The following is a 22,358-nucleotide window of genomic DNA, read 5'->3' on the forward strand; positions in this document are numbered from 1 at the left end:
TAATTTGAACTTAAAAATATATTTTCAGATTACACTTTAATTTAAGAGGAAATGTGTACTCATAACCAATTATTATTATCCTTTTGAAGACTTGTATTACATTTGATGCCCTTTAAAAATGTGTAGCCGCACCACAGTATTTTGAAAAGAATTGATAATCAAATGAATTAGATTCCACACCTAAGTCACTCTTATCTGGGATGGTTAGTAAGTTGGCTGTTACCCGGGATGTGGAGCCCTCATAACTGTTTCCTCATCTCTGTGGTAGCCCCTGCTCTCATCAGCACCCAGAAGAAGTTTTACTTGTCTCTCCCACGCACGAAATCAATACGGAAACAGCCCTTGGAAACAGAGATGTAGGAGTGGCCTTAAATTATGCAGCATCTTTATTACTAATGAATGAACTTCTGTGAGCCCTTAAAAACAGGGTAGCCTGAACATCAGTTTTCTGTGCAATTACTGGGCAGTGAGAACAAGACGTCAGCTCTCCACAGGAATGCCACATCTGGAAATCCGTTACTATTCAGCTTTTCCTTCTTCCAAAACTGCTGAGAAACCTCTACAGTGTTTGACTAAACTGCTTCTCCAAGGAAACTAAGAAAGGTAGGGACCTGGAGTGGAGGCAGGTGGATGATATGTCCAGGTGTTCTGCTGACAAGATGGGAGGCTGGAGCCTTCTGCACCCACCTGGGGACTCCAGGAGGTCTTGGAGGGGTGTTTCTACACCAAGACGAGGTCTAACTTTATTGCCTTTGCTACAACTTTTCAAAACAAATCTTACTTGAGTATAATTGGAACCTTCCTGGTTTGGGGCATGTCTGGGATTATCACCATTGCTATTGTATTTTTTAAAAACTAATGTTATCAGGTTTATTTGAGTTTCTCTCTTTGTAAAACATTGTTTATCTGTCCAACAATGTGTGCCTTAATTAATACACTCATTAGAAGATGAGGAAAAATAATATCTAAACTTAAGCTTATCATATAACTTTTAAAAATGGTTTTCAACTGCTCATAATTGAGAAATGTCTTATTCTTAGAAATGTATATGGTTTTATTATACCCCATTCTTTTTGTTGAAAGCAAACTGAATTCTATGTACAGACACACATATGTACATACATAAATATGTGTGATGAGGTAATCAAGTGGATATTTAGTTTTCAGATATTTAATATATAGAATTGTTTAGTATAGTGCTATTAGAAATTCAAGGATTGAGAGCTTCAAATTTTGTCCCTTAAAGTTCAAGTAAATTTCCATTTCCTTGAAGTGAGAATCCAGTCCACTCTTAAAATTATAATGCCTCAAAGATCTAAGTACTCACCATATTAATTTTAGGAGCTGGTTCCCATTTCTGAGCTTCAGTTCTAAATCCCTAGAGATATGACCAACATAGGAAGCCTCTCCCCACTTTCTTTATTTTTTATCCTCCCAGGAGATTTCAGTCTCCCTGAACACCTTGTAGTCATCATTTCACAGGTGAAATGACTTGACTTAGTTGCTTTTTTGCTCCCCACTTCCACTGCAAAACCTCCTGCTTAAAATATTGGCTCATCTCCAGCTCCAACGACCCTCTTGCCATCTGCCATTCCAAGAAATTCTTCAAATGGATCCAGATAAACAAGGTAAGTATTATTGTTAGGTTTCTGAGCACAGTGTGTAAACAAAAAAATTAGGCACAGATGTTATATTTTCAGACTTCTGAGTTGCAGAAGAGTGACATTTGGCAAATGTCTGGCTGAAAAAGAAACTATTGGGTGATTGAAGAAAACTTTCTCTTTTTTCTAAACAGAAATTCCTAACATATTGAAGAGTATTTGTTCTGATGTCCCCAAAGCACCAAAAATAATTAAACAAAAGACTTGATCTCAGTATTCACACTTCAAATTGCTATTGAAAAACACAAAAAGTGGCTTACCGTATTTATATATCTCTTCATAGTTTACTGTTAAAATGACGTTACTGTAGATATTTTAATGTCAATGGTAAATTCACAGTACTATGTGAGTCCAAAATTGGGAGAAAAGTGTCACAGTTATTACTATGTATTTGATAAATGGATATGGAGAAATGAATTCTGTTTTCTTCCAGGATCTTTGAATGCCAGGGGAGGGCCGGGACTGGCTTGTGGTATTTTTTATTGCTGGACCTAGTTGCAGCTTTATTCCCCTAGCGAAAAATCTAAATTTTTAACTTGTTTTGTTTTAGGTAAAATTTTGTGCTTATCTAAATAACTAGTGATTCAAATTATCTTTGGGTTTTCCAAAGTTGGGCCCTCCTCTTAGTAAGCTTAACACAAAGCAGTAGATAATCCATTCAAAGCCCCGTTCTCTCTCCCTAAAGCAGTGTTTCTTAAAGGATGTGTGCATCAGAATCACCTGGAGGGTTTCTTAAGACGCTGGGCTCCACCTCCAGATTTTGTGACTCAGTAGGTCCAAAGTGGCCACAAAGACTGTGAATTTCTGACAAGTTCCAGGGCCATGCTGATGCTGCTCACCTAGGACCACACTTTGAGGACCACTGGCCTAAAATACCTAGTTCTAGATCATCACACTAGGTGACGGACTGTTGAAACAAATGTCATTACACTCGTAGTATCTGTAGAAAATGACACACACAGATCTGGCTGAGTAAAAATACGAATTGTTTAACATAAAACATGTTTCCCAGTTAAACTGCTTCTGAACAAGTCCATATATAACTTGTATAATTATTTCCTTGAACATCTCAAATTACTTTGTTTATAGCTTTGGGCCTGATACATCCAACAATTCCTTTCTTTCCTGAGTTTTCTCCCACCAGCAGGAGGGGGGAAAGGCAGGCCTGAGGAAGCAGGACTGGGGGTGAATCACCTGGGACACGCATTCATTTTCCGCGTTCACTGTATCACAGCTTGCCGTGTTCTGCTGCATAACTTCATCAGATGACACTGCAAAACCTAATTTGACAGGAGTGTGATGGGCCAGATGGTAAAGCAGTTATAGAACCACTCGTCCACCAAGAGCAGCATCTGGGAACCTGCAGCGTCCCTACTCTGCTGATTCTCTACATTCATCTGGTGCATCTGAGAGGAACCAGGGCACAAAAATTGGCCAGTTTCCAGAAGAAAAAATGATGTGGGGCACTATATTTTTGTAAATCATTTCTGCACTTTTTGGCTACTCTCATTCTGGTTTCCTTCTCCAGACTTAGGGCAGAGGTGTGACTTCTCCCTCTAACATTGGACTCTTATCTGAACACTAAGCATTTTTTATAACATGAGGAAATATTACATGGCAGAAGAGTTAGAGTAAATTGTAGGTCTCTGATATGGTTATACCAGTTCAAAAAAAGGAAAAGACAAAAAAAAATATGTAGACGGTTTTAAAATAAGCTGTCTTGTTTAATGACATTTTTAGGCACAGCCCACATTCCCCTGAGGTAGCTGTCTTAGACTCATGATCATATATTAATCACTGAATCAATATATGTTTAGGGAGAGGCCAGTGGTGTCCTTTAATGTCTCAAGGGTAAATCTGACCTGGTCCAGCCCTGTAACCCCCCGAGTGGCTTAGCATAGTGCCTGGCACTCAATACCTGTTTGTGTAACAGCCAGGACTTCACAACACTCAGGGCAAGAAACAGTTTTTTTCCAAACCAAAATCAAGTCATTGTAGCTTGGTATGACGTTCAGAGTGAGTTAAGTTTGGGAAGCAGCCATCCCGAGACAGACAGAAACCATTAAGGTTTTAATTCTGAGCATCTGGTGTGAAGTGTTCAGAACATCTGGTCTGAAGTGCCATCGTGGCCGCTGCTCACCATGCTCTCTGCCTTTGGCTTTGGGGTCCATGTCACGGACATGGGGCTCCATGTCAAGACTGGACACAGAAATCCTTGCCAAGCTTGGTGTCTGATCTCCCCGGTTACATCATGCAGCCATTCCCTTCACCAGCGAACTGCTAGTCAGGGCAGTCCTGAAGACAGCCCCCAAACTTCAACCCCAGTTAAACATCTCCCACCTTCCTGTCCAGGTACCCCTCTCCCTGTCCAGGAAAAAGAGACAGTCACAGCTAAAACAACACTGAAATCAAGATTTCAAAGGCAAGGGAGATTCCAGAATGTATGGTTGTATAGGTCAGGTAGGAGGAGCCAGGACAGAAGATGAAGTTGGGTTTCAGGCATTGGGGGATCCAGGTGATATCTGATACAGCAAAGTCCCTCTTGGAGGTAACCTGTTTTTCTGGCTCTCCACATTTCTCCTGGGGAACCAGGGCACCTATTTTGCTTTGGAAGAACAACTTCCCCCTAATCTTAGTCCATGAAATTCTAATACTGTTGATTCCAACTCTCCTACCTCCGTGGGTGGCACTGATTCTTTGATGGGCCTTTCATATTAAGACCAGAGTAGGTTGACTTTGGGGTGGCCCCAGAAACGCTGGCCCCTTAAAAGCTGCTAAATCTCCCAAAGGAATAAAAAAAGCTTAGAGCTTGGAACACACACAGAAATGGACATGGGAACATTAACTTTTCATTCTTCAAGTTCTCCCATGCTTCAAGAACAAGAAAGAAATTAATATCACCATAAATTATCCTGCCACATATGTTTGAATCAATGAAATTCACCGATCAATCCCTTGTTTCGTTTTGTTTAGGGCCTGCTTAGCAAAGACGAAAGAGCTGGCTGTGTTTCTAGTCACAAACACTTCTCAAGCACACATACCATTTACTCCCAATTGCCTGAGTTTTATGGTAATCAGTTGGTAATAAATTTGAAAATAGTCTCATGTTCTTCAAGGCGTCTTCCCTTCAGCATAGTAAATACAAGTCAGTCCTGGACTCAAAGCTTGTTTGCAATGTGAAACCTTGCCTCCAAGTGAGCATTATGGGTAAAAAGTTTATTTAATTGAAATTTGTTATCACAGGAAATATTGGAGACCCAGCGTTGCTTGGCAGTTCCTTCCAAAGTGTGACTGGTTTCCCCTCTCACTCACTGCCTGCTGTAACAATTCCAGATCTTCACTCTTCCTCAAGTTTTCTGCTCCACCATCTCCTCCTGACTCTGAGTGAACTTGTCTCCAACTTCATAAAGAAAACAGAAACCTTCAGACATGCATTTTCTCACACCCACCACTGTATCCTGTGACTCTTCCTCTCAGGGAATGAGGGATGGGCTTTTTGCCAAAGCTAATTCCTTCACCTGAGTCTTCCCCCGTCCATTCCCTCTACCTCAGGGATTGTATCAGTTAGCTACATCTCGGTTGCTTGGAGCAGAAAACTCAGCTCAAAGAGGCTTTATTACCTTATATAATTAATTACCCAAGGGAGGACTAGCTCGCTCTGGGCCCTGACAATGTCACTAGGATGTGATTTCTCTCCTTCTCCAAGTTCATCTCTACTTCTGTTTTGTGTGCTGATACCGTGCTCAAGCTACACACCCTTATGAGAGAGTAACTGCCACTCCAATCTATGATTCCAAGTTCAAGCCCAAGAGGAAAAAAATAATTTGAACAAAGAGTCCTTGATCCAATCTCACTGGTATATTCTTTGTTTGACTTTGGTTACATGCCCATGTTTGAGCAGGGCGATGGTGATACACTCATTGATGTGGTAGGCCTGGGCCACATGTGCCCCTTGGAAATAGGAGAGCTGGAATGAACCCAACTAGAATTTCATGGACTAAGATTAGTGGACGGTGGTTCACAGAAGAAAGGTGAAGGGATGCTGGGTGGCTAAGGGAACATGCATCCTCTGAGAGGGCCTTTGCTGTATCAAAGTCCACCTGGATCCCTACTTTCTGAATCCTGAACCTCATCCTCTCTTCTGATTCCTCCCTCCTGACCCATACATGTATTTTGGAAGCTCTCCTGCCTTTGAAAACCAGTATTGATTTTACATTTTTCTAGCTATGGCTCTCTCATCTTCCCTTTAGATTAAGGAGCTTGAAAAATCGCCTGCTTTTATGTTTTTTCTTTACCTTGCATTTATTGATCAATCCTGTGCAATTTGCTTTCGTCTCCCATATCCCCGTGAAACTGCTCTTATGAAGCCTTCAGTAATCAAGTTAATAAACAAGGCTACTTTTTAGCCCATAGTTGATTTCCTTGTGGTTTCCAAGCACTGAAGTACTGGCTGGTCCCTACTCTTTGTAGCATTGCTGTCTCCTGGTTTCTTTGGCTTTCCCTTCTCATTCTTCCTCTTAGGTTTCTCTTTCTCCTCTTTCACTTAAATAATTATGTTTCTCAGGCATACTGTTACTTAGCCTAATTTTCTCTTCACTTAAATACCCCTTGTTGGGGGATTCCTTAGTTTGGTGGGCTCAGAGGAGGCTCTCCAGGGTTACCTGTGGCCTAGGATAGTGTGGGCCATTGTTATTTGTTCCCAGGTAGGAAAGAGCTCTAGACCTTGAGCTCCTCACCTGCAACATAAGGTAAGGCTGCATGATCTTTAGGATTTCCTTCCAGGATGTGGGATTTATCTAATGAGACAATCCTTTATTTATTTTTTTTTTTCTACAGGTGCTCTTAATAGTATTGAGAATTCCATTTATAGGACAGCCTTCAAATTACGAGCAGTGCAAACTCTATGTCAGTGTAAGTACAGGCTGTCTTGAAACACTTGAAATAATCTGATCCTGGTGTGTAATATAAAATCTATAAAGAATCAAATCCTCCCTCCTCCGTGTGACTGACTACCTGACCCGGAAGGTTGCATTTGCCCCACTTGTAACAGAGAAGATGGAGTGGGAAATATACACTTTGTGTGTTCAACCCACGTGCAGCTTCGCTGACTGACAATAGACAATAATTTGTAGACGAGGATTTTCATTCTTTTTGAAGTGTTTTTCCCTTGGTTTCTGGGAAAAAAACTTTTGATAGGATACCAATGTTGACACTAAATAAAATCACAAAATAAGTTGGTTTAATCTAACTTATAGATTCAAATACAAAAAAAAATTTTAATTCCTTCTACCAGTTAAGATTTGCATTTTTAAGTTGCACCTCCTATCTCCCTGAACATGCAAAAGTAGTTTCAGAGGAATAACTCTAAGTTTAAAAACCTCTTGAGAATTCGCTGAGAACTGCTCTTCTGCATTAGATTTTATCTGATTGAATGCTATGGTTTCTTTTCCTGTACTGTTATCTAGGCAACATAAGGTAAAATACAGTAAAAATATTTATCCTGTAAAAATTCTCCAAAATAAAATAACTTGGGTACTGACTGTGAAAAACAACAGTCAGTGTAACTAAAGTTATTAATTTCTAATAAGTTCTGTATTGCATTTAAAAAATCACTTCCTATAAAATACTTCATGACATTTACTACAGCAGACCTAAATGAAATTGCATTATATATATATGACATTTCTCCTAGAGGTTGAAATTTCTTTATATTTTGCCTTCTGCCTAACAAGTTAGATAGACCAGTGGACATGGATGTGAAGTCGAATAAGAAAGGGTCAGCAAGGTGGGAAAAGAAAGTGTAGGCAAGTTGGAAAGACCCAAAAAATATCTCCTCTACCGGAACGACTCTATATTTCTCTGTTTTCTATATTGCACTTCTGTGTAAGGGTCCTTTGAAGAAGAGATTCTTGGCTTAAAAATTTTTTTTCAATTACTGATATAGACAGATCACTCATTAACCAGGAAATCAACAAAAGGCAAAATATCCTGTCTAAAAATTTACCCTCAATTATGCTGTTTTCCTGGAGAATGTCTCCTATTAAAGAAAGTTAGCAGCCAACGTTCATATAAGCCCCCATCATTAATGCCTGGGTGGTGTACACAAACAGCGGGATTTGAGAATGAACCTTTTGAGCTTTTTATTATGCCTGGCATCAGAAACAGTGACTATATGTAATACTCGTGGGAAATAGTAACAGTGCACAAAATCAGAAGCTGAACAGTTCTACCCATAAAAAATACACAAACAAAAATTGGAAAACAAAAAACTCCCAGACAGTGAGATAAAGCATATCGCAAGCTCCAGGCAGCGGGATCTGGAGAGCATTGCTGCACAGATTTATGGACACCACTATTATCTGTTTTGCTGTAATACAGAATTCTCAGCAGAAGATGCAATATCCTGGGTACAGCATGCCAGGCCCAGCGATAGGTTTTGCAATTGAATAACAATAAAAGAGTTTGCAGCCTCTACCACCTGCAGCCAGGTTTTTATAAAAGTCACATCCCGAAACCTACCCCTCCCTTCCTCAGACTCTCCCCTTTAAAGCAGTATTAGAGAACAAATAAAAAAATTTATTATACTTGCTAGATTTGTTATCTGTGAGGTTGATTTACGAAGCAGAGAGGAGCGCAGGGTTTTATCATTCCACAGGCTGAAGCATTTTAAATGCCAGCAGCTCTTGGTGCCACTGACAACCCCATCTCTCAGATGGCACAAGTGGATGTTTATTAATTTTGTCTGTCATCCTCTGTCTGCAAGAAACCATAGGGTTAGTTCAATTTCATTCTTCCTTATATTCATTGCCTTGTAAAATTTTTAGGAGAAGGTGATAAAAAATATATAAGAAATAAACCATTATTTTTTGCAAGCAACTTTGATTTTATTAAGTGCCTTCCTGGATAATAATACTGATGGAACCAAGATCAAAAAAGAAAATATTACTTAGGTAAGGGTGAGACCTAAAAAGTCTGATAATTCAGCAACTGCTCTTTTATAAAGATCACTGGGTTTTTTAAGTAAGGCAATTGCATTTTAGCACACAATATTCCTTCTCAAGCTAGGCTGCAGACAGGAAAAAAAATGATATTTGAACACGAAAGGTGAATTTGCTTAACCCACCAAATAAGGAGCATAAAAATGTTTCTTCCAACTTTTCACCACAGTGTCCTAACTTCCTTGAAAGGCTATTTTCAAGTTTCTCACTTCTTTCCCTTTTAATTTCCTTCTATAAAGCCATATCCTAGAGGTTATACTGAGAATAATGTTCTATGCTTTACAATCAGATGCACTTTTCCAAAATCAAATAGACTGTCAGAAGAGTAATGTCTGAATTATACACAGGAGACACGTGTCCAAATAGTGTCATATCTAAGTACCTTTCGAGAAAATAACTACCACTAAAAACAGTCTTAAAGACTAGATGACGTTCCCTTTCTTGAAGTCTTCTGTTCCCGTCAGAAATGAGCCAATTCTTCCTTTGCTTCCTGCAGTGGACTTGATTGACAGCTCTCTGATTCAGCATGTCCTATTACGTCGAAGTCTCTGCGAGGCAAGAGAGAGTGCCCTCTCTGTGCAGCAGCTTTTTCAGGCTCTCCAGGAGTTGTTTCAGAGAGTCAGGTTGGAAAAACCAGGACCGGTGCACCCCAGAGCTTCGGAACTCACTCTGAGCCTTCTCAAGGCCACGTATGACAGGTGAGGGCGAGGAGACCGTGCTGTGACCTCAACGGCGGGTGTTGAGTTGCCACTGGTCATTGACCAGTTGGGGTTGTCTAAGGTTCTATCAAGCTTTAATATATAAGACTTCTTCTTTGTTTGTTTGTTTTCCTCACATGAATTACTCATTCGGGAGAGGAACAAAGAAGTACACGCTTATCAACCTCACTAATATAAATGACTCCCGGAGAGCAAGAAAGGGGAAAATCCGTATTTCATACAAACTCATTTCCACTCTAGAGAAGCAGGCATACCTTTTGCTAGGGTAATTATGCATCTATACATATCAAAAAAAATGACACTTTTCTCTTGAGTCCCTGGTAGCTTACTTCTTTGCTCATTTCTTAGTAACCAATCATCAGCTTCTGTCTGTGGAATAAGGTTGAATAACCTGTGCATGGATCACTAACCTCCTGTCCTAGTCTGTTTGGGCTGCTCTACAAAAATACCACAGGCTGGGTGATTTAAACAGCAAACATTTACTTCTCACAGTTCTGAAGGCTGAGAAGTTCAGGGTCAAGGCGCCAGTAGATAAGTGAGTCCAGTAAGAACCCACTTCCTGGTACATTGAGGGCCCCCTTCTGGCTAAGTCCTCACATGGTGGAACAGGTGAGGGAGCTCTCTGGGGTCTCTTTTAATGGTAACACCAATCCAATTCATGAGAGTTCCACCTTCGTGACCCAATGATCTCCCCAAAACCACCTCTAAACACCATCACATAGGGGTTAGGATTTCAGCACATGACATGAAGATGGGAGGGACATAACTATCAGTCCACTGCACCAATAAACCAGTTTACACCTGTCGAAGGCTTGATCATGCATGCTGTGGGGTCAGTGGCGTTGTGTGTGTGTGTTTCTCTGTGTGTCTCCCTGAGCTCTGGAGTTCACCATTTTTTGCCCCACTTCAGTTGTTTTCATTTTCTGTGATCTTGTCCCAGGAGGCCTCATCCTGTAGAATGGACTTTTAAAAACTCATAGTGAATATAAAACATCTGTAAAGTGCAGAAAAGAGTGAAAAAGAAGATATATCACCCCAAAGCCTGCCTCCCAGAGGCAAACACATTTTCACCATTTGGCAGTTTATTATTTATTTTGTCATCACACAAGTATTATATAAGCATGTTCTTAAATTATTTTTGCATGATTTCAGACTCCTTCAACATTAAGCCTTTGATTGCCCTTTCTAATATCAGTGCCTGCCTCTAACAATCCTCCTGGTTTGAGACATCGTTTTATAGGTTTGAAAACTGCCTAGTGGGCAAAGGGTGATTATGCTCTAAGTGACAGTCTGTGAACGGTGGATATTTCTAATATACAGATTTGCTTCTTCTGCCTGCCTTGTTGGTCCTTGTTTCTATTGTTTGGTTTCCCAGCCATGAGCCCTAATGGAAGGGAGATTGCCCGGTCCATGAACACAGGGTGTACCTCTGGATCCCCAGTACCTACTACAGGCCTTAGTCCAGAGGAGGCACCCGATTAATATTTGTTGAACCGGTGAATAAATGAATAAATGAAAGATGAAAGCTTTTCATTCAAATCTTAGCCCTGTCAAATTCTGCTCATAGGAAAACAGACCGTGGAAAGTGTGAACTTGTAACACCGTGTCAGAAACGTCCATTGACAGTCATTGTTTTTATAAACCACTTCACCAAGAATAACCCCGCCTTTTCCATTCTTGTCTCTGTGTTGTTGCCACACAGCACGGGAACGGGTTTTCTCAATCTTGCACCTGCAGCCGCTGCCCTGATTGCCCTCTCAGGGGACAGCCCTCTTACAAAATACAGAGCTAAGCTATGCAGGAGTTTTGAGTGTCTAAGGTGCAGTGGCCTCCAGATCTCCCGCACACGTTACCTTCTTCCCTCACTCCTGCATCCCCACCACACGGCTCTGGTTCAGTGTGTACTCAGCAGAACTTAGAATTTTTCAAAATGTTCATAATTTGGTTATCCTTGATGTTTATTTGTGTAGCATGGTCTTCTTCATCAATGTGCTGAATTATCAAAAAGTTGAAATGTGAATAGATTTTCATTAGTTATCAAATTAGCAAACCTCCAACATAGCAAGCCAATAATCAAGAAATAGAACTTTCCCTTCCTTTCCCATTCATACCCACAAATCAACTGTTCAGAATTTAGAGCCATATTCTTTGAAGATATATTGCAAGTCTTCAGTTTAAAGACTTTCCCCCCCTTATATGCCTAGCTCTTTTTCAGCTCTATGCAGAAAGTCACAAGGGAAGTCATGATTCTGGGGCACGCATGACCCAAAGGGTTTTGAGAAACCTACTAACAGATCTACAACAGGTAAATCTCTACTACTTAAGAATTCTTAAGTTGTTCCAGTTATATTAGTCACATTTATTATTAAAGGGTCTGATTTTTACAACATCAGTTAACGTAGTTCTCCATGCAGCCTCTCTCCTCTCTAGCAACTGCTATTACCTGAATATAGGTTGATCTATTGCAATTTCTCCCTAAACTGGTTTCCCCATTTCAAGCCTCTCTTCTCTCCAGCTCATCCTCCACACTGCAGCCAGTGACTTTTCCAAAATGCAAATGCCACCCTCATGCTTAAAATTCTTCATTAGCCATTTATGTCTATAGAATAAAACCTAAACTCCCTAGTATCACAAGCAAAGCTTTCATGATTTCACCCAATCCATCTCTGTTCAAAAAGGGGTAAAATCATGATCCTTATACAGATACAAAATGAACATGTATTCAAATTTTTATTTAACTTATTAATTAAAAGATGGCACCAGTAAGATGTTACAACTAGTTGAAAGAAATAATCAAAGAACAGACAAACTGATAGATTAAGAATGTTAAAGTGAATTTGCAGGTAGACACAAGATAGTCGGCTTTCTAGAGAAAGGGGAGGGTTGTCCCTCCACCAGAAAAGAATTTATTTGCATGTCTATAGATAAGAATTATTTGCATTGTGGTCAATTTCCTACAAGTTAACTCTAATCTCTACAAAATTATAAAATAACCGAGTCAAAGATGGTGACGTATATATCTCTAGGTTCAGATAATCCCCACTGAAAAGATACCCAGTGATTTCTTTTGTGTATTCCACAGTGTTTGATTTTTCCTTACACTCCTTACACCCTTGTCACGCCTACACAGCAAAATCCTTACTGTACGTGACATGCACCAAGCTCTCCATGCCCGGTTTGTGCTGGTGCTTCTATCTGCAACCCCACTGCCACCCTTTCACTTGACAAATACTGTTTATCTTTCAAGATCACTCAATTATTAGTCTCCTCCTCACTAAAGGCTACGTTAACTCCTTGTTCATAACTTTGTTATAGCACTTGTCAAATTTTGTTGCAATTATGTTCTAGATTTTCCCACTAGACTGCTTCTCAAGGGCAAGGATTATATCTATTCATCTTTATGTCTCCATTGGCTTGAAAAGTGCCTGGTACTAAAGCCTTCAACAAGTGCTTAATGAAAACATAGATGAAATGCAACCCTGAATACTCAAATAATAATTTCCTGTGCTTTCAGAATCTGAAAATATTACTGAACCAAACGTGGGTCTCCTTGCCCACATTAAGTAAAGTCAGTCTACTGACACTGGGTTGTGGTGAAGGAATGTGCAGCCTTTATTGCAGGGCCAATAAAAGGAGAACAGGTGGCTCATGCCCCAAACCCCCAAACTCCCAAAAGGGTTTCAGCAAATCACTTTTAAAGGCCAGGTTAGGATGGAGGTGTGTCGCAGGGTATGTGATCAGCTTGTGCACAGTTCTCTGATAGGCTGATGGTTAGGTAACAGGGTGATGTCACAGGGGTTAACACTATCAATCCTTAGGCACCAGTAGGTCTGGAGGCTACATGCTCATGATCATCAAGTAGTTAATTCTTCCATTTGGCAGTGGTTTTAGCATCTGTAAAACAACTCAGGAAATGTGCATCAGGTACTATTATCTGGGTCTTTCAGAGAGGAGCTACAGCAGAGGAAATGAGGAAGGCCTTAAAGGGTCCTGCTTGGTTACACAGTTTTGATATTGTTTTTATCCATACTAGACAAGGAAATTCAACCTCTGGAAAGTAAATATGTTTTTTAAATGTTAAAATGATGTAACCAAGCAATATCTTCTGCAAATGGATTAAGCAGGCTCTGGATTGTCTTGTGTACAAGTGGTTGCTGTCCCACTGTATCTTTTACTCCCCTTTTGATGTCTCTATTCTTCTTGAAGCCCCTGTAAATTCCCCAAACTAGGTTTTCTGTACTGTTAAGCCGTGGTAACTTTCTGTCATTTTTTTTTCCTGGATCTGGACTTTAGGGGAGAAAAAAATTTTTTTTCTCCTACCCATCTTGAGTTCAATGACTGAGACCCTGTAAATTAGACTTACAAAAGACAGATTAACAAGATAAAAACAAACTAAAGTTTATTAACGTGCATGGTGCATACACATGGGAACAGCCAGTGATGAGTAACACAAAGAGGTGTTTAGAACTCAGACTTGTAAATCATTTTACACTAAACAAAGGAAAAGGGGTTCTGGGCTTCTGGGCTTCTGGGTCAGGGAAGCATGTTATGAAAAGGTGACTGGGAAACAGATGGAACAGATGGTGAACAAGGGTTGTTTAATAAGTTTGTTATGCAGATTTGAGTCAGTGATTTCTCCATTAATAAACATTGGTAAGAGTCCTCCTCTTCCTGGTAGGGAAAGGGAGACATTATTGGTAAAAAGATATTTCCTTTATAAATGTAAACTTCCTTTACAAAAGGAAAACCCTGTTTTTAGAGCTTTTCCCACATCTGCTGGTTCTCAGTGGCCTTTAGTTCAAAATAATCCAAATGACAATGAGGCATATTCTGGGATGACATATTCTGGTACCCTTCAGAACCAAGGATTCTGAACTGGGGATAGTCATGATGGGGGTGGGAGGTGGATAAGGAGAAAGATTATCAGACATGGGGTATGGTTTAGAAAAAAAACCTATCCAAAATTACCTTTGTGCAGGGGGAGGGTATAGCTCAATTGGTAGAGTGCTTGCTTAGCATGCATGAGGTCCTGGGTTCAATCCCCAGTACCTCCATTAAAAAATAAATAAATCTAATTACCTTCTACCTCCAAAAAAAATAAGTTAACTTTGATTTGGTCTTAATATTAATAGTTATGTTCATATTGATTGTAATATTAATATTTAATTTATTCTATAAACTTGAAACAATATTTAAGATGTTCATATGTCTTGTTTTTCTTAGTTTTTTATACTCCCAATTTATCCCTTCTCCTTCCCTTTTCCCCTTTGGTAACCATAAGCTTGTTTTCTATGTCTGTGAATCTATTTCTGTTTTGTAAATACGCTCATTTTTACTATATTTTAGAGACCAAATATAAGTGGTATCATATAATATTTGTCTTTCTTAGACATTCTTGACTTACTTAGTATGATAATCTTGAGGTCCATCCATGTTGCTGCAAATGGCATTATTTTATTCTTTTTATGGCTGAGTAGTATTCCATTGTGTATATATACCACAACTTCTTTATCCAGTCATCTGTCAATGGACATTTAGATTTCTTCCATGTCTTGGCTATTGTAAACAGTGTTGCTGTAAACATTGTGGTGCATGTATCTTTTCGGATTAAGTTTTCTCTTAATATGTATCCATGTCCAGAAGTGGGATTGCTGAACCATATGGTAACTCTATTTTTAGATTTTTAAGGAACCTCCATATTGTTCTCCATAGTGGCTGCACCAATTTACATTCCCATCAACAGTGTAAAAGGATTCCCTTTTCTCCACATCCTCTCCAGCATATATTGCTTGTAGACTTTTTGATGATGGCCATTCTGACCAGTGTGAAGAGATAAGATGTTCATATTTCCTAAGTGGAACAATGATTTTTTTTCTCTAAGGTTCAAACAGCAGATGCAGTTATTTAAGAGCTGTTTTGGTGGTTGCAGCAGCACATGGATCCCATCACCAGCTTTCTGCTGACTCTCAGGGTGTCTCAAGGACTCCCCCAACAATCTCCACATCTTAGGACTCAAGCTGTGGGGGGTGGGGCGGAGGAGGGCAGGACTCTGTCCATCCATTTATGCAGTCAGCCTTGTTAGACGAAAGTGTTTAGGGGGATGTGATGAAAGAAGATGGGGCATTTTCCTTCTCCTGAAATCCTGTGCTCACTTCCTCACCCCTGCAGCTGGCCCCAGGCTAGCTCCCCCTCCCACAGGCCCTTAAAATCTGCCTTTGTTTCAGGCTCAACTGAGGTCAGTGAGCTGCTGAATTGGCAGCTCCTGCAGTGCTCTGTCTCCACCCCATGCATTAGTAGGCTCCTGAGAAAGCTCTTCTCAAGGTGGAGATTTGCATAGCAAATTATCATCCCGTTGACTTCCATTAAGAACTCAGAGACGGATTCCCAGAGAAAATTCCAGGGCCCACTGCATGATCCCAATCCCTCCCTGCAAGAATCCTAATTGTCATTTCACGTGGTGTTCTGTCCTTGCCGACTGCCATGTAGTCTCATTTAATTCTTCCTTAGAACACACACAAAATTTAGTCAAATGGGCAATTAATCCACAAAACATTTGTGCACACCCTTAGCCAAAAATGTAGGTTAAAACTCACTACAGAAGTGAATTTTCTTTTGCCTGATGTTAGAGTCCCAGAGTTAGCAAGTAGATCCTATCTGAGCCATCTCTCTTACTTTACAAATGAGGCTAAACCCTCTTGCCCAGGGCTCAAGGATGCCAGCCAAATAAATGGTCCAGTTAGTCATCAACATTCACAAGCCAAAGTGGGTAATGAGTTATTTCTTCAGACAAAAGCCAGATGACACAGGGAGTAGCTACAGGGAGTAGCTGCTTAGTTCAGCTGGTGATGGGGTATTATCAATGTAAAGTACAAGCCATCTTGTCACGATTACACAAATGTTTGTTGACTTCTGCCTGGCTAATTGTCAGCAAAGTGGTTCTAAGTGCCACTTTCCTGATTAGAAGAATGTTTATTCGAGTTGATGGACTCAGCAGGGAGGGTCTTTGAAATTACTTCTGAGCTTGCGGGCAATGCCTGCTGACAGCTTGTGCTGTAGAAGACATCAGATGTGAATTCATGACCCGCGACCAAATGGGCATAAATGGTGGTGACAGGTACATGCATCTGTGCATATAGATAATGTCAGAATCAAGTCCTTGGCCATCTCCGCAGTCACAAGGGGTTCTTCGTCCCTTAGTTACACTCTTTAATGTGACTGACTGAAAGATGGAAGCCACCGAGTGAGGTCGTGTAAATTTCCAGCCGTTGGAATACATAACAGGTCTGGGTGTGACAAAGCTTTGGGAGAACCCCTCAACAGAGTAAGGAGGCTCGGAGTGAGATCTCAATTCTGCAGCTAACTTACCTTTGTTTATTGGTTTGTTTGGCCTTGAGTGAACTGTGAAATCTCAATTACCCCTGTCTTTAAATGAGGATAATGGTTACTGCCATACTTCAGATACTGGCATTTGCTAAAATGGGATGATGTGAAAGTGTTTGAAAAGGTTTCCTTAAAACTTCCCTGAACTTTAATACAGTATCGTTGGTGTCTGTGATTCATAGGTAACAAGGGCAAAGGAAGGTACAATAATTTGACTGGGCTCATAAGAGGAGAAACGAGGGAAGCTGTCCCTGTGTTGCCCCCATTGTCAGACTTTCTTCTCACCTCCTCCCACCTCCCAGCCCCACTTCCTCCCACGTGTCCGTTCTTGTCTCTATTCATACACTGCACAAAGCCCACACATTTCTTGTTTGCCTGGATTGAGACAGTTCATTCAGTTCAGACACCAAATACTTGGGACTCCCTGGCTGTAAGTGTGAGCACTCAGGCTTGACTGGTGGCCACTTATTTCTCCATTTCTTAATCCCCAGCATGGGGTTTCTTGCCTCTTGTAGATCCCGACTGTCGTGGGGGAGAGTCGTGCTCTGTGCTCTGTGGAGAGTGCTACACGCAGCTGTTTCCAAGGGGTGAGTGCCATGCAAACATTCCTGGGAGCTGGGGGCAGACCCATTTCAATCCCAGACCTGTTACTCCACACCGCATCCCAGACGACCTAATCTATGAGGTCGACTTGCCTGCCCCTGACTTTGCATGCGATAAACTTCTTCCTCTGAGACAGAAACAGCCAGAGAGAAGATGAAGGTACATTTCCATCTCTGTGAGAGACCAAAGTCGTGCATAGAAACCCGACTGAGTGTGCCATTGTCTTTCAGGTGCTGAGCTCAGCCATCAAAGAAGAGAAATTCCTGTCCTGGTTACAGTCTGAGCCTCCCATCCTCCTGTGGCTCCCAACCTGCTACCGACAGTCAGCCACTGAAATGGCCACTCATCCTGTGCGGTGTAGAATCTGCAGAAGCTTCCCAATCACAGGACTGAGGTACAGTTACTCATCCATTGCATGGACAGTCATTCTTCAAATAAGTCTAGAGCTGGAGCTGCATCTCTCCAGATTCTTTCTGTGGTCCTTCTCACATATCTAGAGCTCAGTTATTTGGGAGGAGGGAGCTTAATTTCCTGCATGAGAGATCCTGCTTAATAATAAATTGTATTTTACCTTCTATAATTAATGGAATATTAAATTCTTTCACTGACACACACTCTGACCCCTAGACAATTTTATTCCTCTACTGTGAAATATTTTTGTTTTTTGTTATAAAAAACTTTTTAAATACTTTGGAGCAATCCATACTAACAATAATAATAGCTTACATCTGTTAAATGTGAAACAAATCTTAGGTTATATGTATAAAATGTAAAACATGTAATAACTCTATAGAAAAGGTGGTGTTATGGCTAACTTGCACAGAAGGTAAATGACTTAAGCTTAAGCTCACATGGCTAGAGAATGGCAGAGGCTGTGGACCGAAGCCAGAGTCCCTGCTTTGCACCCATGATGCTCTGCTGCCTCCTTGTGCAGACAAGTGAGAACTTCCTTGGACGCCAAGGAATGATCAGGCTTTGTGGGAGCAGCTCACACCAGACCTAGCCTCGAGATAAAGGCAGATTTGAAAGCTAGTTTTGGAGGCAGGAGATCCAGATCTTTCCACGGCTTTGAGGAAGACAGTCCAAATCCCATCTTAGGGAAATGGTGCTGTCGGTCTCCCGTAAATAAAACAATAAGGAAATGAAATTCAAGTTATGATCAAAGAGAGAAGGAAACCTTGCAGGTATAGGCCGGGCACGGGGGACACCATTATCCTGGTGTCAGGGCTGGAGCTGTGGCAGGACTGAGGAGCTGGGACAACCTGGGAGCTAAAAACAGGTCAAAAAGGGGAGTGCCCAGGAGAGGCAGGAGGAGTGAGGACTCAGGTGATATAAATTATCATCCCACTGGCATTAAATAGGTCTGCTGGGTCCACTGAAAAACTGGAAATCAGGTTTGAATTTTGCTGAGAAAATGAATCGGATTTGCAGAGAATTCTGAGGACCCAGTGAAAATTCATTCATGAAAAACTCTCTTCAAATAACTGAAGTTGAAACAATAAAACATATAAATGGACCCGACTGCTGGAAACTAAGCAAACCAAACCAAAAAAAAAAAAAAAAAACAATTGCCACAGCACAGTGAAAAATCAGCTTTTTCTATTGGGCAGTGGAGGAGCATGAATATGATTTACCGTATTATGTGCGTAGCATGATCACTTATCCAAAAAACGAGCATTATTTAAGGAGTTACTGTGTGTCCTGCGCTGGCCTGCTTTCACCCTGCAATTATATAAACTACAACTTATACAGTGAAATATCTTTTCAAAATCATTATGTATAATATAAAGCAGGTATTATTAGTTTTATTTTATAAGGGCATCCCAAAGAATTTGAATGACTTGCTCAGTTCACTCAAAACAAAAAAAACAAAAAAAAACAAAGGCAGTTGGGCTAGAAGCGCCACGCTTTAAGTTTTAGATTATGTCCTTATCTATTGAGAATGAGATTAAGCTTCCTCTTAGAAATGCATCCTTCTCTCTAGACACCCAAGGCTGCTGGGAAGCCTGGTCACAGCCTGTAATCTCTCTGGGCCTCAGTTTCTTTTTAAGCAAGAGAAGGAAGGGCGGGTCAAAGAGAAACTTAGGCTTCTTTCAGCTGTAACCTTCTGAGTCTGCTAGCAATTGCTTGAATGTACCGCAGTCCTCCTAACCTTAAACCTGTGTTTTCTGGCTCTCAGAAAACTCCAGCAATAGCCTCAAGGCTTTTAGTTTCAGTGAGATTAATAAAGTCATTTTAGAGCAGAAGTGTTTGCAGACTTGAAGGTAGCAGGATGAGGGCAAAGACATGACCTTCTAAAGTAAGAGAAGATAAAAAGACCAGAGATTGTTCCTGAGCCAAGTGTTCAACTTTAGCAGGATGTGGCACATTGATGCTCTGTAATAGTAAGTTTGAGATGATATTAGGGAAAAAACTTGGTTCTCTGTTGGGAAAGGCATCAACAACAGACCAGCCTCATTATCCACACAGCACCCTTTCTCGTGCACCTGTAGGTAGCTTCAGAGCACAGAGGAACTAAGCCAAAGTTAGGGTCAGCGTATTGTCCCAGTGAGTCCTCTGCAACCACACGGGAATGCTAAATAAATCAAATCTTCTTTACAGAAATACTTTATGTTATATACGTCATGTAAAAAGTGAATATCTCCCCAATTATGCATGCTGAATAAATTTCAAAGCTTTGTAAAAAATTTTGCAAGGCTGAGAGCGCAGGGTTTACTAGCCCTATTTTCCTCGAGGAAACAAAGTCATTCATTTAATTTCATTCAACTAATGTTCTTTGAAAACCTATCATGTACTGGGTATCTTCAAAAGAGTGAGCTTAAATTTCTATATCAAGGTCACCTAGTAACAGCCTTGCGTGATTCAAACTGAAGTCTCCTGCCCTAGTGGTCTTTCATAGTGGTTAAAATAGGCACATGAAAAGATGCTCAACATCACTATGTTAAAGAAATGCAAATCAAAACTACAATGAGGTCCCACCTCACACAGGTCAGAATGTCCTCCACCAAAAAGTCTACAAATAACAAGTGCTGGAGAGGGTGTGGAGAAAAGGGAACCCTCCCGCACATGTGGTGGGAATGTAAATTGGTGCAACCACTATGGGAAACAGTATGGAGGTCCCCTAAACAACTAAAAATGGGGTCACCATATGATCCAGCAATTCCACTCCTGGGCAAATATCCAGAGAAAATGCTAATTCGAAAAGATACATGCACCCCAGTGTTCAATAGCTAAGACATGGAAGCAACCTAAATGTCCATTGACAGATGACTGGATAAAAGAAGTTGTGGTATATATATATATAAACACACACACACACACACACACACACACACACACACACACACACACAATAGAACACTACCTGGCCATGAAATAATGCCATTTGCAGCAAAAAAGATGGACCTAGAGATTACTATACTAAGTGAAGTAAGCCAGTCAGAGAAAGACAAATATCATATGATATCACTTACATGTGGAATCTAAAATATGACAAAAAAGAACTTATTTACAAAACAGAAACCAATTCACAAACATAGAATACAAACTTATGGTTATCAAAGGGGAAAGGTTGGAGTGAGGAATAAATAGGAGTTTGGGATTAGCAGATACAAAGTACTATACATAAGTAAATAAACAAGGTCCTACTCTATAGCCCAGGGAACTATATTCAATTCTACCACTTATTAAGTAGTTGTGTAACCTTGTGCAAGTTGCCTAAACTCTCTTTGAATCAATGTCTTCATCTTTGAGGATAATAATAAGAATGCCTTACCTTAAAGAACTTTCGTGGGGATAAACTGTGTCAACACATGTCCACCACCTGATGCATGGAAAGAGCTCAAAAATGTTTGCTACTATTATAGTCATTCAACACTCTTTATTAATATCTTACCCTGGGATAGGTGTCAGGGATGGCAGTGAACAAGGGCAGGGAGAACTGGTCCTGTCATCTGTCGATGGACATTTAGGTTGTTTCCATGTCTTGCTTATTGTAAACAGTGTTGCTGTGAACACTGGGGTGCATGTATATTTTCAAAATAGTGTTTTCTCTGGATATATGCCCAGGGGTGGGATTTCTGGATCATATGGCAAGACTATTTTTAGTTGTTTAAGGAACCTCCATACTGTTTTCCATGGTGGCCGCACCAATTTACATTCCCACCAGCTGTGTAGGAGGGTTCCCTTTTCTTCAGCGAGAGAGCACCTGCATTCCCCTGCTCTGCCTTCAAATGACTGTGGTCAGAAGCCCTTTGGCCATCTGGCCTCAGGAGCATTCCACGTTTTTATTCCTCCGTTCTCCAGAGTTCTCAGTAGATCTGATAGACTCCACTCTTCTCCTCCCACCAGCCTCCATTCCTTACCCCTCCTCTTGTTCCTACTGGGATTTCCTTCACTTTTCTCTTCGGCCCAGCATTCTATGCACAATGTGTCTCACTTCGTCCACAAAAATGTATCAGAGCGCAGCAGCCCACAGGGATTGCCCTCTCTCTCTCCTACAGCACTTCTTTTCCATGCTTCTCATCCGGCACCTCGTCACATGTTACCAAATTTTGCTAGTTTCTACTTCCATCTTCCATATCTTTTTTTTTTTTGCAGCAAGATTGGAAATATGAAGAGCATAGGAATTCTATCATGTTTCCACTTCTGTGACTTTAAGACAGAGGTTGGAAATGCACAAGCTTTCCGGGGCAAGGCGCTAGTCGGAAGGAGGGATGCAGGGAAGGGCAGGGACTGTGTGAAAGGAGGAGCTGCCACCTTGGCCTCACCCATTGTTGCCGCTGATGTGAGGATGCAACTTCATGCCTCATACACTGGAGTTGAAGAAGTGAGTTAAAATATGAGAAGAAAGTATAGATCTCTGGTATTTTACAGACAAACAATATGATCCCACTCATCCTTGAAATTTACTGATTCATGACTCTGAGGTCTCACCAGCCCTCCCCAATATCACAGTATTCTCCCTGAGTGCTAAGAGACACCCTTCCCTACCAGAG

At 40.8% G+C, this 22,358-nt stretch overlaps 1 protein-coding gene across 1 annotated transcript in view; it reads left to right on the forward strand.

The window, feature by feature from the left end:
- The first annotated feature begins 1,609 nt into the window (after positions 1 to 1,609).
- Positions 1,610 to 22,358, forward strand: part of DYTN (dystrotelin) — a 45,186-nt gene continuing 24,437 nt past the window's right edge. Inside the window, exons 1-7 of the mRNA XM_072960689.1 lie at positions 1,610 to 1,628; positions 6,498 to 6,572; positions 9,156 to 9,357; positions 11,081 to 11,181; positions 11,583 to 11,683; positions 17,274 to 17,345; positions 17,592 to 17,755. Coding sequence (XP_072816790.1) covers positions 1,610 to 1,628; positions 6,498 to 6,572; positions 9,156 to 9,357; positions 11,081 to 11,181; positions 11,583 to 11,683; positions 17,274 to 17,345; positions 17,592 to 17,755 — 734 coding nt within the window. The remainder of the gene's footprint in view (positions 1,629 to 6,497; positions 6,573 to 9,155; positions 9,358 to 11,080; positions 11,182 to 11,582; positions 11,684 to 17,273; positions 17,346 to 17,591; positions 17,756 to 22,358) is intronic.

Source organism: Vicugna pacos, chromosome 5 (assembly GCF_048564905.1).
Source record: "Vicugna pacos chromosome 5, VicPac4, whole genome shotgun sequence".
NCBI lineage: Eukaryota > Metazoa > Chordata > Mammalia > Artiodactyla > Camelidae > Vicugna > Vicugna pacos.